This window comes from Labrus bergylta, chromosome 6 (genome assembly GCF_963930695.1).
Source record: "Labrus bergylta chromosome 6, fLabBer1.1, whole genome shotgun sequence".
Lineage (NCBI taxonomy): Eukaryota > Metazoa > Chordata > Actinopteri > Labriformes > Labridae > Labrus > Labrus bergylta.
In genome coordinates, this window is record NC_089200.1 from 30,115,644 (window position 1) to 30,133,302 (window position 17,659).

A 17,659-nucleotide genomic window follows, 5' to 3' on the forward strand; every position below is an offset into this window, starting at 1 on the left:
CATGCTTGTTTTTGTTGGAGTATTTGAGAATATTAGCGGCATGTGTGTATCTACTGGGAGAACACAAACAAAAGTGTTTGGTTAATCTGTCTGTGTTGTGTTTGCCCGGAGGGAACCAGGTCTCCTGCATACTTTGTCATGGGAATAAACTGCACAAAGAAACAATAAAAAAAAAAGGAATCTCTCTCTCTATGTGAGAAACCCAACACCTGCTCCTCCCTGCCCAGCTGGAAAATGTGCCACCTTGGACATGCAAATGTGCAGACAAACAACCGTATTCATAGTTATCACAAAGTAGACAAAACAGTGAAAAGTATTTCTGGAAGCTGCCCAGTACATTTTTAGAACTTGGGATATTTTCAGCATGGAAAGTTAGCAAAGCACCCTAAATGATCTGGAAATAAAGAGTTGTTATAAATATCTTTGATGTTAAGGGTTCTAAAGGAATCGAGACTCCCAGTTTATTTCTGACTAGCATCAAAATAGGCCGTCTTTTTATAGTTGGTTAATTGTGGGTGGGTTCTATTTTATTGCATTTACCAGTTTTCAAAGGGATTCTACGAGCTAGAGGCGTCGACAGGGTGACGACGAAGAAGATAAAGAGAGAAAATGAGCCGAGAGATCGGAGAGGGAATAATCGTTGAAAAACTTGATCCTACTTAATCCCTGTAAGATGACGCCTCTGAAGTCTCCCTGTGCACTTTGAGCCGCTCATTACACGAGGTAGGAAGTGATGAAACATTTATTTTTTATTCCCTGAAGAAACTGGATTGCGTGTAAAGGGAAAATGTTTCTTTGGCAGTGCAGACATGGAGCCTCCCAGAATGCAACATAGACACTGAATTAAAGGGCAGATCTGAAACGGCTCTCTCTATAACTATGATTAACATATATTCTTTGGTGCAGGCAGTTTCATTTCCAGTCATGTCTCAGTTAAAAACCTTAAACCAACTCTGCCTCGATCCTTTATCAAAGAAAAAGCAGTAAGGATTGAATACTGTGTTCACATGCACAACGGAAGAAGCAAAGGCACTCACAGCGGTGGTTGCTTATAGCTCATTCCACTTTTAAACATCTGATTACATTGTATTAGATTATATCCTACATTTTGTTGTATTTCACATCTGTATGCTGATGACTCTCTCCTTTATTTTTCATTGCAAATTCTATTCATTCCTCCAGAAAACATCAGCAAACTTTCTTTAAAAACCCATTATATCTTTTTTTTAACTCAACTGAAAGGTGTAATTGCTAAACATTTATTGTAGTTGCTTAAACTTCTAATCTTTACATTGTTCTTATTGTGTTATCCATAATTAAATGTATCATTGTAGTGTCTAGCAACTCAACCCTTTACCCTTTTGGAAATTTTAGCTATTTATCCCAATGCATTTTTCCTTTTTCGATATCCCCCCTGACTTTCTTTTAGGATTTCAAGGTGGACTTCAAACTTTTAACGACTGTTTTAAAGTGTATTTGTCCTTTTTAAGTTACAAAAATGTCCTTTAGTAAGGATGGGCTTTAAAAACTGTAAGACATATTCAGAAGTAACATTTCTTTATGGAATCTGCTGCAGCAGCCACCACAAAATGACTTTTAATGACTTCACAATGTTCATCAGTGTCTGCACCGTTTGCACTCTTCTCCAGAGCAAAAAGCTGTGAATTTACCTTGCAGTCCATCCGGCACAGTCGTCCCTCCTGAACGATGAGGTCACCGGGCGCCTGCAGGAAGTGAGGACGGAAGTGACGCTCCTGGATGTTATCATTCTCATCACCACTGTCTCTAGATCTGGATCTGGGCCTGACAGAGAAAAAGGAACGCTTAGAATTTGGAATTTGAAGTTGACTTTGGGAGTTCTTTAAAAAAAACATTTTTGGGCAATTTGTAACTCATTTAAGTTACGGTAGTATGACAGTAGTATGAAAAACAAAACTTGCATTTTGTTACAATGAGATATGATACGATATGATAGGAAAGAAGAAAAATCTTCCATTATTCTCACTGGGAAACACTTTGGACTCTGCCAACACATAAACCTGCCACCACAGGTGTAATCATAAAAGAACTAAATATAAATGTAAACAGTTTGCACATACTTATCACATACTGTAGGAACCTTCCAGTTTTGAGATGTGTCTTATTTGCCCAAATCATTTTGGTTTAAATCAATTAGTGCAGAACTCTTTTAACTCCTTTATTTCTATGCATATGTCTATATAATGTATATTTCACATATTCCCTCTTTAATGGACAAATTGTGCACATTCAGGGCTTTTATTTATCCTTTAACCTGCAATTGACTCTTTACCCTTGTCCTTTTTTAATCTATTACTCCCATTCAACCCTGCACAGCAGGTCAGGATCCACAGGTGTGACTCTGCCCCGTTACAATGACATAACCACAACTTGATTTTCTACAAGTCAACCGAGGAGGGAGAAGAAGGACAGCGTGGAGACACTGATTGTTATCTAAATCTCACCTCAAAACATCTCTGAGCTGAGGGAGTGTTCATCTAGATAACAGACTACAGGTGTTTTTTTGTATGCGCTCTGAGGAGAGACTGTGAGGCCTCTGTGCTTCTTTTCAATATCTTGGGCTTGGATGAATGCACAGCGTATATACAGGGTGATTAGAGCAATGAAAAAACAGAACAGAGCAAACAGGTGTTCCCTCTCATTAACACTGAGCTTTCTTTCCTGAGCAGAACATTCAACAAAGGAACTGCGGTTCAGCTCACAGCAAATATTTGTGTAAATAGCAGCTTCTTGGAACATCTTACGTCAGGATAATGCAGTTTCAAATCGGTGTTAGTACAGAAGTTGTGCAGATGTTGAACAGCATGCAGCACATGTGTTACCCAGCCTGCAGCTCCAGGTTGTACCGTAATTAAATCAACAAGAGATCTTGTTTGTCTTTCCTCTCCCTCCTCTGTCAGTTAGGGGAAGCCTCACCTGCGCATGTGTCCAGGGGCAGAGCGTTGGCTTCGGCCTCGCTGGTTCACAGCCTGGACCATCATCCTGCCGGTGCAGCTCACCCTGCCCTGTGAATGAAAGGAAGAGAGGGACATGAAGAGAGGGGAGCTTATGAGGTGTTGACACACCAGCACACCACAAGTACTAGTCAGAGAGGAGGAATTACAATGTGAGTGTTGGAGCTGAAAAGACTGCAAGAAAAGCCTGTAGCACATGAACTTTTGACACTCATACGGGCTTTAGTGATTTCCTGTCTCATTCAACGCCCTCTTCCTCTTTAAGCTGGAGACAATATCTTTGATGCTCATTATTTTCTCGCTAATGGTGCTCTGTCAGACATGTGCACACTTTTTTTTCCCCCGGAAAGGTGCACAGAATTTCAAAGCTGATTTCCACTAACCTCAGGGTTGCCTGCCATGATGGTGTAGTTGCCGTCATCATCCAACGAGGCAGCGGCAGTATGCAGAAAGCAGGTTCCATCAGCGTCTCGACTGATCCTGTAGTGCTCGCTCCTCTTAGAGATTTGCTTACCGTCTTTAAACCAGTACACCTGTGGCACAAGGTGAGAAAGAACATTTAAAAACCATTCAACAAGGTATGATAACAGGCTGTAATTATGCTAATATCTAAGAATAACAGGAGAAAACAACTTGCTTTAACCGCCTAAAACTGTAAGAAAATATCAGTTTTTGTGCTTCCCCTCTCACTGCAATCTCTCCTTTTCTTTCATTTCATCAGTTTGTTCTGCAGCCTGTCATCACCATGTCATTAATGTGGACAGAACCAGGCAGTCAGCCCAGTCCAGTGTGTGTTCTTGCAATGGGCCTCCCTTATCACAACACAGAGCACACGTACAATATCTGCACCCTCCTTCATCAATTTCACACATCAGGAAACTCCCAAGCAAGCGAGCCAAGCCATCAGAAATGCCTCAAATATCTTATCTCAAAATAATTAGGACATAGTGTAATCATCAATCAGGGTGATGACATTAAATATAAGCAATATGCATAACCTCCCACCTTTGGCTTGGGGTCTCCGTGGACCTTGCAAGAGAAGGTGACCGGCATTCCCTCGAAGACTTTGTAGTGTTTGAGCTTCTGGTCGAAGGACGGCGCCACCCCGCGGCTGACAGAGTCTTCATCGTGCTGAACGTCGTCGTCCGATTCCTCCACTGGAGAGCGCTCCAGACGGAACTCAATCTCACTGATCAGTCGCTGCTCGAAGCTGGAAACTTTATATTCCTACATAACCAGCAAGAGAGAGAGAAGAGGAGAGAGACGTTGAAATACATCACATTAAGATTGTGGGCTCAACGTGGCAAAGGCAAGCATATTTAAGAGCGTGCAGAAAACAATCAATAAACCCTGTTTCCCCCTGCTTGATCTTTTACACACACACATTAACCTGTCTTCATTGTGACCCTAACTACCTGCTTTCTCCCAATTTCCCACTTTTCTCTTGCCCAGATGAGCCACTCCTCCATCCCACCAACTCCATCAATCTCTCGTCACAGCAGCCCCACTGAGGCAGAGGGAACATCTGCGGAGCATCGTGGTCTGATGACACATCACACAGATAATGACAGGGCCTCGGGGCACAGCTGCAGAACCAGCATTTATCCTGCTAAACTCACTCTGCTGCACGTCAGCGATCACAGAAGTGGCTCATCCAGATCTACTGAGGGATTATCCTGTCAGAGAAACCAAGCCAGCTGCAGCGGCAAGATGCCTTTTTTAAAAATGATACAAAGTATTATTATATTCATCTTCTTTTCTTTCTGCTGCTTAAATCTCAAATTCAGAGAAACATTGCTGCGTGTGATGCGTGATGAAAGCATAATCTAGGGAAAGCCAAACATGCTTGTGTTGCAATCAAGCTTTGAGCATGATTTAGTATCCAAGCCAACTCAAACCAACTTCAACACATGCAACAAAAAACTATAAAAGGTGCAACAAGTTTTTACACATGCTCAGTTAGTGTCAGCCTGTTTTTGCAGTGTTTACCAGACACACTTGCCTGAGAATGGACTACACAGCAAACCCGTATCGCTGCCTTTTGTTCCCTTATCAGCTAATTCCCACACACTCAAACACAGTGACGTTTTTAAACAGAGTGAATGAGAAACCAAGAAGGTAACAGAAAACAGGATCTCAGAAACCTTTTGAGGGAAAGATTGTCTTTCAGACGGCATGTATTCCTGTTGAGAGAAAAAAGTGTTTTGCCTTTGATTTGTATGGGTGTTACTATCTTATCCAAGAGGTGCTTCTTTCAATCTCTGAACATTTCCTAATTATTTCACAATCACAATTTGTAATGCTTTGACTCAAACCCTTCACTGCACACTAAAAAATAATGTCCCTGCAGATTTGCTCAGCAGACATGTAGACTGAGTCCAGGGAGACAGGCCGAACCTGGAGCCAGACAAAAATCTGTGCAAGTAACGATCTTAATCTGAGTCTAGGATCACTGTTTGAGCACAAGCAGAACAAATGCAAGCCCAAGCAGGGACCCTATGAGTTGAATGGCAGGGTTTTGAGGAAAAGCATCCCATAATCTGAAAGTGAAATCAACAAGTCATCCTCTCAGAATGAAGAGCTTAAAAAAGGAAAAGCGTGTTTCTGTGTGTGTTGCATCTTACCTGCAGTCAAAAAAGACATTTTTAAAAGCACATGCAAGAGGCAAGGGACTGAAAAAGTGGCATTGATTGGGGTGTACTTAAAAGTCATGCTGTGCTGCAGTGCCATAGCCAATTAGATTGCTCCTCATGCCAACAGGCTGCATCACACTGGGATGGTAAAATGCTAACTCTATTTTACGAGACCATTTGAACACAACTCGTGCGCTTGTCTGTTCATTTCACTGCAGCTGTGAGGAGGTTGCTTTAGTCAAGAGTTTGAACTCTCTGTTGATGGACGATGAGCCATCGTGTTTCTCGTACTGTTGTGTGTACAGGGATCTGTCTGTTTAGGCCTCATTTGAAAAATTTGACTTATTCATTTATCTAACTGGCTATGCATAGATTTAAAAGTCCATCAGAAATAAATGCAACAACAGCAAATGAATGTGCAGTCTAAAGTCTTTCCTCAGGTTTGTGTCAATATTAAGATACATTTTAAACCAGAAGAATGATCAAGTTATAGCTCAAGATAAATGTCAATATAAATCACAAAAATGCTGCCATTCCCAGCCTTAAATATTACCAACTTAGACAAGTATAAAAAGAAAAATGAATAAGAAAAATGCTGGTTCTGTTCTGCTGTGAATAAACAACAAACACTGTGTGGTGGTGTGACACTCTGACACTTTCACAGAACTTTCTTGTGGTTCAGAGTCAGACAAATGAGCCACACATGCCTTCAAATGTTGTTACTCCCCAGCACGTCTGCTGCGACACTGGTTTGCATAAACAGAGCTTTTTATGGAGGCCTCTGGAGGACTTTACAATGTTTATACCCCAGCTTTCATAACTCGCTCTTCCACGGTGTTTACAGGGACTGAGGGGGGTGGGGGGTGTGCTCTGATCCATCAGCATATAAAATAAAGTGAGAAGTCATGAGATAGGAATGACACTGGGGGAAAGTGAACAAACAGAAACGGTGCCTATGGATTTTGTGTACATGCAACAGAGTGTGATTTGTGTTGGAAAATAAATCAGGTGGGTGTTTCTGTGTTTGATTTATCCACCTCCAGGTGTGTGGATCCTCGTAAAGAGCCAGCGTACCTGTGTGACCGGCTCCTCCTCTGTCTCCTGTGTGTTTAAGACTGTGGCGGCGTTGTCAGCACCCAGCAGTCTGCGAGCCATCTTCTCCTCATAGGTTAACCTCTGGAAGCAGGGATTATTGGGGTCAGCTAATGGGGTTAGTGTGTGAGTTGCAAAAACCCACACTGACACACATTATTAGCTAAGTTCTGTATCTAAGTGTTTTTTGTTTATAAGTGTTTTCATTATTTTATGGAGAAAACATTAACTTATTTGAGCATGCATTGCACAAAAGCATGTTTAATGACACTTTTATGGAAAGTTAAACTGTTTCATGAAAGGTTTTTGTGTTAATAACACTCATTATCTAACTGCCTCCATACACACGCTGGTTTCAGTAGAGTCATAAGCCTAGAACAAACAATGACACACACACACCTGTTGACCATTGCTCATGCGCTCTTCTTTGAAGCGCAACTTTCTCTCTAAGTCCTGGATGACGGCATCCTTGGACCCCTGGATGTCGGAGTCGGATGAGATGCGAGGCGTCCTGGTGACCGAGGACTTCTTGGGGAACGCTTTGCTAAAGAAGGAAGAACAGAAACAGAAACATTTGTCAACATCTGTGACGCAAACACCTTATCTCAACTCTTCTTTCTTCTCTGGCTCCCCCCTAATATCCCCCCCTTATCTGGACATGTCCAGCCATAGCATTCCACAACGTGTCTTCTTATCTCTTGCAACTGCAGCAGGAATGCCAGGATGAGAGGGGGGGGGGGGGGGGGGGCGGGAGTGAGTTAGTGAGGGGCTGCTGAAAAATCACTGGCAGAGTTGAGAGTGGAATGTCCTTGATGAAGGAAAAAAAGGTGAATTTCTCCTTTCAAGATCACCATCAAATGAAGAGATTTCTATTAGCTGACTTGATATGTAATGCCCAAAATATAGTTACCCTGCATGTCATCAAAGAACAAAGATGAAACCTGACAGCCGGTACATAAACTACGATAAGGAATCTGAGTGTTTATTTGAATTTGACACACCTTTCTCTCTCAGGTCCATGTGTATATTTTTTGTGCCTTATGTAGGATAAAGCCCCTGCACCATGAGAACCCCTTGTGTCTATGTGTGTGGGTATGTGTGTGTTTAAACATTCTCCTCTTTCCAGTAAACATTCTGCATAAAAATGTAAACACGTCATCTTCCATCTTGCAGACATCCCGCCTGCGGCTGCCAGCGGGTTTATCTGACGAGGAGCTCCGAAGCTCACCGTGTAACAACAAAACTTACAAAGATGATGTAACTTGACAGTGATTGTTAAGAATTAGAAAAAAGTGCAACGAGGGGTACTCACACAGTCCCGTTGCCTTTAGGGAGGCCGAGGGCGTTGACTATGGGACTGCCAGGTGTGGAGGGTGTGGAGGGCAGCACTGAGGACAGGAAGCTGGAGGCGGGAGATGGAGGGACAGAGGAGAAGGGCGAGGACATATCTGAGTACGCTGGAGACATGGAGACGGGCAGAGGGGGAGGAGGGGGAGGGGGAGGGAAGTCTTGAGCTGGGCCCGATGGAGAGGGCAGGTTACTGGAGCTGAGGAAGGGTGGAGGTGGAGGCGGGAATGAAGGGGAGCTGGGAGACTCCACACTTCCGGCCTTGGTGAAGGGGGGCATGGGGACCCTGCTGAAGGACTTGTGAGAGGCGGGGGGAGACAGAGGGGAGGACAGGCTGGACCCTGAGGAGCCAGAGGACTGGGTGATGTAGCCGGATCCGATCCCGGGGCTTTGAGCGGCGATGAACTGCTTGGGCCGGGCGTAGTTGAAGGTGCTGGCCTGCATGGTCGTGTTGCTTTCCAGCTCCTGGAAGGAAGGAGGAGGGGGGAGAGGTGGAGACGGGGGAGCAGGTGGAAGCTCTTCCTGAGGCGGTTGCTGAGGAGGAGGCGGGGCTTCCTGGTTGTGCTGGTCTAGTTGCTGCTGCCAGTTAGCCGCTTCCTGCTGCTCCAATAGAATCTGGTCCTGCAGCTGCTTCAGCTGGGAGGCGTTTCTGTGATAGCAGAAGAATCATGATCAGAAATGAAAGTTAATGTTTTCTGAAGAGAATGTTCATTCTTCAAGTGGAATAAAGTAACACGGTTATAACATTTTTTACAAAACTGTGCAGCTGTTTTCAATTGATACATAAAACCTTGACTTGTTTTCTATCCAACTGTAGTCAGAAAACAAACTGGCTGAAATGTTCGGTACCAGATGTGAGCATAATGGAGAGAAAGTTAAAATGTCAATCAAACTGTTGGGACAGCTGAGTTATAGAGGTTCAGATAGTGAACGTACTAATCATCAAAGACATGAAGCGTATTCAGGATCACACTATCAAAGGTAGGTAAGGGTAAAAACTGATTCTTAAGTTTCTATTATAACTTCTCAAAGGTAACCACACTCTTAAACACACTGCTTTATCATTCATTTGACAGTAAACAGACAGTAAACATTTGACAGTAAACAGATCATATTTTGAAAATGAACATAGAGCTGTAATAAAAGAGACTTGTGAAGAGCAATGAGACCATGAACTTAATTGAAAACAAACTTTAAACAAAAGGGTGGAGAAGTAGGGTCATTTTTCATCTGGTTTCATATCATTTGATTTCTATTTTTGGATCTAGTGGAGTCGCCCCCTGTTGGCCATTTTAAAAAAGACCACAGGTTTTAGGCACATTAGCTTCACTTCACTAAACTAGAGTCTACATCCACATACTGTAGACAGTCTAAGGTCAAGACTATGTTCTTTATAATATTATTTACAGCGACCTAACAAATGTCTTCCTCCCTGAGTTATCATTAAAGGACAGCAGAGAATCTTCCTTTTAACTAGAAAAGACTTTGAGAAAGCGGTAAGGAGAGTGACAGTTTTTAATGGTATTTGAAGTGACTGCTTTTCCTCGGGACTAATTGTCATAGCTTGTGTTATGTGGACAAATTATGTGTGTGTTTGTGTGTGTGTGTGTGTGTGTGTGTGTTTTCTGGGAAGGAAACCACTGGAGCAGCAGCACACACTGATAGGTTATCAGCCTCAAGGCTTTAACAAAGACTTGTTAGAAAGCCAGCCTGTTGACAATACATGGAGTATGGTGAAGGCATCAGGAGTGCTGCAGTGAGAAAAACAGCCCTGTTCAACAGTTTAATAGTGCTGCACAGAGGTCAGAGGTCAGATATGATGTTTTTTTATCTGAGGTTGAGGTGTGGCCCCTGAATGGCATTGTGATGAAAGAAAAAACAAAAAAATTGTGAGGCTGTGGTGTCATTTTGCCAGGGGATGGGTCCCGGTGATGAAGTATTGTGTTTTCTCATAGAGGTGTGGTTGTCCTTTCTCTCCCCCACAGCCGGTTGATTCACTGTGCTGTCACGTCATCGTGTGAGAGGGAGGAAGGTCAGAAAGTTTGTTGTGTCATCAGATCAAAACTTTTTATATTCTTGCAGGCAGCGTCACTGAATCAAACTCTACAGGAAACAAGTCGGGCTTTAAAGAGGGCTAACTTTGAAAAGACAGAAGGGAACTGCTAGAAGCTCTCCTGGGGGACCAGAAGGAGGACATGGGTCTTTGGGGAAAAGTTTACAAACCCTCAGAGTATAGAGCTATGTGCCTGAGACTGATGAGTTCTTCACAGGCAGCCTGTCCAGAATATACTGTACATCCCATTGGCGCATGTTGTCGGGAATCCACCAGGACCAGTTCTCGTGCCCAAATCTTTTCCAGATGTTGAACAATCAGCAGAGTCTGTCGACTATTTTTCATCTGTGAGAATGCAGAGAACCCCCTCTCTCTAGCCTCCTGTATACCTTTTTTGCAAACAACACCAGTGAATATTTCAAAAGAACTGTCAGAGTTGTAGCAAAGTGTAACAAATTCCCCCCCCCCCATAATCCAACAGCAACATGACTGATTACACTGCTGTGGCCAGTTATTTTGGTCGAATGCTCCCCTCCTGAGGGGTCTGCACATGTTCTAATAAATAGCTGTTAATTCAGTAAAGTCCATTGCGATCATACCAGCTTTTCACAACCTGATTTTCTCCTCCACACACCGCAAGAGCACACAATCAATTCAATGTGTGTCCTCCTCTCTGTATACATGTTTTGTCTTTACATTTTCCAAACGTCTCCTGTTCAGGCCTCTCTCTACCAAAAGAGTGCTTTTACAGGAATAGTTTGGCAGCTCATGAGGCTCGCAGCGCTCTGCTTCCTTTTTTGGCTGTGTTCTTGGAGAGTCGGGGGAGAAGCACCCTGCCCGTCTGCTCCAGCAGAGAGGAAACGCACTCAATTTCCTCAGAGCCTCATCTCCCTCAACCCCGACGCACGGCTTTACTGTCTCAGCATGAAAGACCTCAAAGACCTTTAATGTTTCTGACATGAGAGATAAAGAGTAAGAAGAACATCTGTGTTTAACGGTGAACTATGTTTTAGGTCTATAAATGTATATAAACGTATAAGCGGGAGGCAGAGTGGATGTTATCCAGCTGTTGCATTAAACACTTCTCTTCCATAAAAGGAACTTTCTATAAGCTACACCTCAATGAGCACCTTGATTCATCACAAAGCCAAACTACTACTAAATCCTCTCACATTAAATCAGAACCAGCTGTTTATAAGACGTGGATGTCACCACTGTTATGTCATCCTCTTGGTTTGTTGACAAAACGCAGAGTTTGTCATTTTGGCACTCACCAGCTTGGTATTGTGGAGTCATTTTCCTAAATGCTAGATACACTTTGCTAAAACTCTATTTTGGTTAGCAGGTTAAACCGAAGTAACCAAGCCCTAGAATAGACCTTAGATTGTCCCAGGAACAAGGACTGTTTTCAGGGAATTATCAAAATCTTACAACCTGGTTTTGTTATCTGTTTCCACTGAAGTTAAAAAAGGAAATTTAGACCATTGTGCCTACCATAAAACTAAGCTGAGATCCTTCAAATGTGGTGAAAATTCCTGCAATAGTAATGAGGCTAAAACAAACATCGTTGTGGAGAAAACAGATTGAAACTACAGCGATTGAGACAATAAACTTGTTCAAAAAATGTGTGCTCAGGTAATAAATCGAGTGAGAGATTTTGTTGATTTTCTCATAAATATCAACACAGGGAGACACCTTTTTGGAACCTGTGAAGTCGCCCCCTGCAGGCCATGATAAAGAATGCAATTTAAAAAGCACTTCTGCATTGGCTTTTCCTTTTGAAACTAATGGCTATATTCACTTCTTGAGTCTATGAATATAACGTACTGTCGTTTTCAGTGTAGATATGATACACTCTACACGTTTAACAAGTTTAAAAGTCTGTTTGAATGATAACACACAAACACATTTTTAATAAAACCCAATAGATTTATAGTGGTGTCGGATGAGATTGCACTTTGTCTGACAGTTGCTAACGCTTCATATTTGACAGTGCATGAAAAGGTCAACTTGTATAATTTGCAGCTGCATGAATAGTTTTATGGCCCACTCAAGGATTCACATCAAGCACAGAACTGGATCCATCCAGACTCTGTGAACCCTCAACATCAGGCTATGATCGTCCAGACCACTCTGACCACAAAGTGCAGGACAAGACCGCTGTATATATGCACACTGTGTCCTGTCCTTTCATCCCAGCTGTGTGCTCTGCAAAAAACCTGACCTTGTGTCAACCAATATCTACAACTGGCTCGAGAAGCGGAGCAGCCCTCCTCTCTTATTCCCCGTCCCTGTGGCTGAGCGGGAGCTGAGTTAAGAGGGAAGTGTTCCTCTGTCACCATGTCAACGGCCCTGTGTTTTGCCGCTCCGCTCTGAGCCAACTGGCCCACAGAGCGTTTGCTTCGCTGGGAGAAAAACTCTCAAGCTTCTCTGTCTGTCATTCTGTAACACAGTCTCCCTCATAGCCTCTCTTTTTCTGCCCCAAATTCTAGTGGTTTATAAAGGCCCGGCAGTAATCCCTTCCCATTTTCATCCTGCACAAAAATACTTTCCTTGGGCTGCATCCTGTCGGTAGATTCTTTAATGAGGCAAAGAATAAAAAATGGTTCAAAAGGCAAAGAGGAATAACCCTGTCTCCCCAGTTTATACTTTGAAAGATACCGGAAAAGCTTAAAATAACTTTAACTAAATACACAGTAATGTATCAGTCAGCTTAACCCTGAGACGTGCCCGACACACAGTGGGTCTTCCCCAGCAGCATCTTGCTTTAATAAATGCCAACCTCAACATTTTAAATGGCCATGTTTACTTGTTGCAGCTTGTTTGTGCTTCCTGAACAATAACGACCCAGGCTGCTGCGTGAGAAACTCATCCCGTTCCACCGAGCAAGCTGTGAGCTATCCGCGGGTTTCATCTGCTGCCCGTCTCGTTATAGCTCTGCAGCTGCAGGAAAAAGACGGTGCCGCTTTATTAGACCAGGCCAGCTGATGACAGGAAGCGTGTGAGAGGGAGAACAGGAAGTAGTAGAGTGTACATAGCCAGTAATGAGGGCTTTCCTTCTGTAAACAACAACATAGGAGAGAGGTGGGTTGGGGTGGGGGGACTATGGATGTGCCTGTTCTCTGTACAGCTCTGTGTTTACAAACAGAAAGAGTGAGTTTAGAAGCATTAAACATCTTGCAGCAACTGGAACAAGGAGAGGCTTTACATGGTGTTCTGGCTGCTCTCATGCTATAGGTGCATTATGTGTTTGCATTACACCTCTGTTGTTTCTGCAAACACCTGGAGCTCAGTTACAGCATGGCCTTGGTATTTGTAAATGATTTACATCCACATGTCAAATCAAATTCAGTTATCACACCTGGAATACAAACGCAGCCTCAGAAAGAACCTCCACTGAGGTCATTACACACGAGGTGCTTGACCCAACCTGTGAGTACGTGACACTGGAAGATTAAATCAACAAAACACTGTCGAAATCACAAACCTCTCTAGTCACACACAAAACTAGATGCTTGTTTTGTGTAGCATCTGGTCCCTCATAGAGCATTGCATCATCACAACAGTGCGTCAATATGAAACCTGTCTGATGCCCCCGAGCAGAATCACAGGAACAGAGCGACTGAGCTGATGACTGAATGTCATCCTGACACACTGTGAGTAAGACCGTCTGTATAAACTGCTGCACAAAGTTATGTCTGACTTACGTACAGCCTGATGAAGATGAAGAAACTCTTTTGTGTCATTGCTGTAAATGTGTCATGTTTGGCATTTCTTAACATTAACGGAAGAAACTGAGAATTTTGTTGTTCAACATTTCTGTGCATGATTTTTTAAAACTGTGTTAATATTAGATTTTTTAGATCACTAAATTACAATATCATCAGAGAGTTAAGTTATGGATAAGGGAGCTGAAAATACAAATATAAGCTTTTCATGAGAAGAATAATATAACATTGGAAAGGTAATCAAAAGTTGCTTTTTTGAGGAAATTTTGTAATTTAAAAGAAATGACTTTCTTTCCCGTGTTGGTAGGACAATATATTGGTCAGGCTCTAAAGTTGGTTATAACCAAATTCAATGTAAAAATAAAGTTTTTTAATCAAACAGCACATTTAGAAGCCATTCTAAGTCAATTAAGTTGTCAATATAGAAGTTAAAATAACATATCCTAATGCACTGTGGGTCTCTGTCTCTCACACATCACTCTCCTGACTCCCCCCCTCCATGTCTGCCTCTGTGAAGTTAAAGAGCCCCTGCAAGTTTCCAAAAACATTTCAGAACAGTATAACAGGCTGTTTGACCCACAAAAACAAAAACAATGAAAGAAGCAGTCACTGCTGCTGCTGCTCCTGCTGCTGCACACATATGATACTCAACATGTTACACATATGAAAAACTGTTTAATTCTCTACCTACAGCTTCAATCCATTCACTTCTTCCTTGTGAGATGTCAAAGTTTTCTCCTTTCTCCACCTTTGTTCCTTTTGGTGTCCTTAACTTATTTTCAACCTCCCTTGGTACCCCAGCCCCCTCCTCCCCCCTCCCCCCCCCTCGTGCCCCTCATTCTCTAATTGCACACACACCACATAAAACAGAACCAGACTGTTTTCCTTTCCCCCCCTCTCTTTATAACAGAGCGTTTTTCTTATTCCAGCCACACCGACGGCTGCCCTACTTTCTTTCTTTCTTTCCTTTTTCTATTATTTCCCCCCTCTGCTCCGTATCTGGGGCTCGTATTTCATATCCAAGTGTAGGTGAAGAGGGCTCTCTTCAATCAGCAAGGCCTCCTTTTTCTCTGTATACCTCCATCAGTCCCTCCCTCTTATCCCCACTCCTCCTCTGCCTTTCTCTCCTTGCACTGAGTAAGACAGGGAGTGCTTTTTTCCCCCCTCTATAGCAAGAATGCTGCAGACATTCTTCCCTGGATTGGAGTGGGAAAGACATTGCCATCAAATGGGATTAGCAGCAGGAGTGGAAGGAGAGGAGGAGGAGGAGGAGGAGGAGGAGGAGGAGGAGGAGGAGGAAGGGGATGTGAGAGAGAAGCAGAAAGTGAAGGATGGCTCAGAAGAAATCAAGTCAGTGAAAGAGTTTGAGCTGAGTAAGACACACGCTTTTAAAACGCAACAGACTCTATTGTGGTAACTAATCCATCTGACTCCAGCAGGAGCTCTGCAAACAAACCAAACCTCCACACAAAAACACCGTCTGTCTGCTTTTTACAACTGAACACCAGAGAGAAAACATCCGACTAAAAGTGCTTCACAGTGATGTTGCCCCCCCCTCTCTCTCTTTCTCTAGCTCTCTCTGCAGTCTGAACTCGCTACCTTTCCTGAGCCTCCAGCAAATGAATGGGTGTCAAACTTAGCCTCTCTGTGCTCCCAGCGAACCACACACTCATTCTCAAAACGTGATTTAAACATTAACATGCCAACCAAGAAAAAAAGAAAAAAAGAGTCCCTACTCTATCTCTATCATTTGTACTTTGCTCCTTTGGCTTCTACTTCATTAAAATTGAATGGCAGTGTTCAGCTGGGAGTTTTTCCAATACAAATAAAAACTTTCAAAGGACAGAAAAGACACAGAATAGACACAAAGCTTTTCTCTGATTGCTCAAAGTTTAAAAATTGAGTTGAAGTCATACATTTTGTATTTCATATATTTCATAATCAATCCACCTAAAGTCTGACTGACTTTAAATAAGTTATAGGTCTATACAAAAGAATAAAGATGATAGTTTTACCTTAAATGTTGTCGTCTTAGCTGCTCTGATATTTCCCTGCAGGAGAGTAAACTTCTGCTGTACTGTCAGGTATGAGCAGAATATATAGAGCGCTGAGCAGCCAGACAGTGACAGACGCAGACTCTCTCTCTCTCTCTCTCTCTCTCTTTCCTCTGCATGAGTCAGTCTGTCTGTGAGCTCCTCCCCTCCACAATAAAGGCCCCTGGCCTGTCTGAAACCAATCCCTTTCAGAATAAAAGCTCAGCCCTATACTGTGCTGCGGCTGCTGACCAAGGAACTTCCCTCAGGGAGTCAAGCTACAAAAATAACAACAGCTTAAAGAGTCCATTTAAGAAAGAGAAGGAGTGAATGTGAGACATCTAAAGTTTACCTGATTGATTATCCTTGTGCTTTAGTGTCAACATGTCTCCAAAATCATTACAAAGACAATATGGTTGAAGAGAGAGAATGGAAGATAGACTGAAGGAACTCATCACCTGAACTTTTCTTTTGGTTTCAAGTGACACAAATTAAATGTGTCCATTGTAAGGTAACAGTTGAACCAACGCCTTATCTGGGAAATAAAATCCAAATCCTGTGGACACACAGAAACATTACCTTCACAGTGGCCATTATCTTTGAACAAAGCATAGAAACATTATAGTGGAATGATATAGTCAATGGAGACAAAGCCCCAGTGTCACTATAGGTGTAAAAAAAGAACTGGTAGAGGTAGACGTAGCATTATGGTTTCAAAAGGTAAGCCAAAGCTAAATAACCTCAACCTGTATTTTGTTTCTAATAACAAGGAGGGGATTACTCTACTGAAAAGGAGCCTGATTTTCACGTATGAGAAAATAAAATGAAATATCTTCCAAAAAGAATGATGTTCATATTTACATTTTTAATTGTTATTATAGTGTCATGAGTTGGTCTGTTTAGTTTTGTTTTTCACAGTTTAGATGTATTTATCTTTTAGGTCTCATTCTTCCCTAGTGTTGCTGGTTTTTCCCTTGTGTGTTTCCTGGTTTAGTCTTCAGTGTTTCCTGTGTTATTTTGTCATTTCATATCTTGTGTCGCTCTATGTTCTAGTGTGTCTTGATGTTTCATTCTAGAGTTTAACAGTGTCGACAGTGTTTCATGTATTTATGTCATAGTTGTCCTCAGTGTTTCTAGTCTTGTGTTTATTCCTTCCTCTGTGTGTTTCCCTCCAGTGTGATTACCCTCATTGTCTTCACCTGTGTCATTAGTCTCACCTGTTTCTGATGACCCCTGTGTCTATTTAGTCTCTGTGTTTCTTGCCTTTAGTGTCAGTTCATTGTTGTTTGTCTGTGTCAGATGTTAGTTTTCCTTGTGCTCCCTATTGATTCCTTGTGGCTTCCTGTTTTGACCCTTTTTGGGATTTTTCAGTTTGGAAATTTTCATAGAAAGTTTTGGTTGCCTTTTTGTTTTAATTAAATAGTCTTTTGTTATTCTGCACTTGGGTCCACCTCTCTTTGTTTAATGACAACCTTGACATATAGCCCTCTTCAGAGTCAAATGGACAATGAAGCAGGGTGTACTTTAGGGTATGGCTAAATGTTACAAGCTAACAGGTACAAAAAAATGTTAAGTATTCAGTCATACTAGAAATATCGCTACTTTAAAAGTCAGCTGTTAAATTTAGATAAAGTTAAGTAGTGTTTACAGCCTGTTTTTCTCGCTAGTCCAATGTGATATCCCTGATATATATCAGCGGACTTACTGTATGTATAGCAGTGCATATCCAACCTGTAACCTGAATATCTACACTTCTGTTTCATAAAGAACAAGATGGAGA

At 42.3% G+C, this 17,659-nt stretch overlaps 1 protein-coding gene across 5 annotated transcripts in view; it reads right to left on the reverse strand.

Moving 5' to 3' along the window:
* Positions 1–17,659, reverse strand: part of palld (palladin, cytoskeletal associated protein) — a 68,352-nt gene that overhangs the window by 3,109 nt on the left and 47,584 nt on the right. For 3 of the 5 annotated variants that reach the window (XM_020631078.3, XM_065956164.1, XM_065956167.1), the window contains 8 exons: positions 8,031–8,714; positions 7,118–7,262; positions 6,701–6,802; positions 5,138–5,176; positions 3,999–4,220; positions 3,377–3,526; positions 2,956–3,044; positions 1,671–1,803 (listed from right to left, as the gene is read on the reverse strand). In XM_020631078.3, the coding sequence (XP_020486734.2) occupies positions 1,671–1,803; positions 2,956–3,044; positions 3,377–3,526; positions 3,999–4,220; positions 5,138–5,176; positions 6,701–6,802; positions 7,118–7,262; positions 8,031–8,714 (1,564 nt within the window). The remainder of the gene's footprint in view (positions 1–1,670; positions 1,804–2,955; positions 3,045–3,376; positions 3,527–3,998; positions 4,221–5,137; positions 5,177–6,700; positions 6,803–7,117; positions 7,263–8,030; positions 8,715–17,659) is intronic. The other 2 variants (XM_065956165.1, XM_065956166.1) reach the window with 2 other exon arrangements.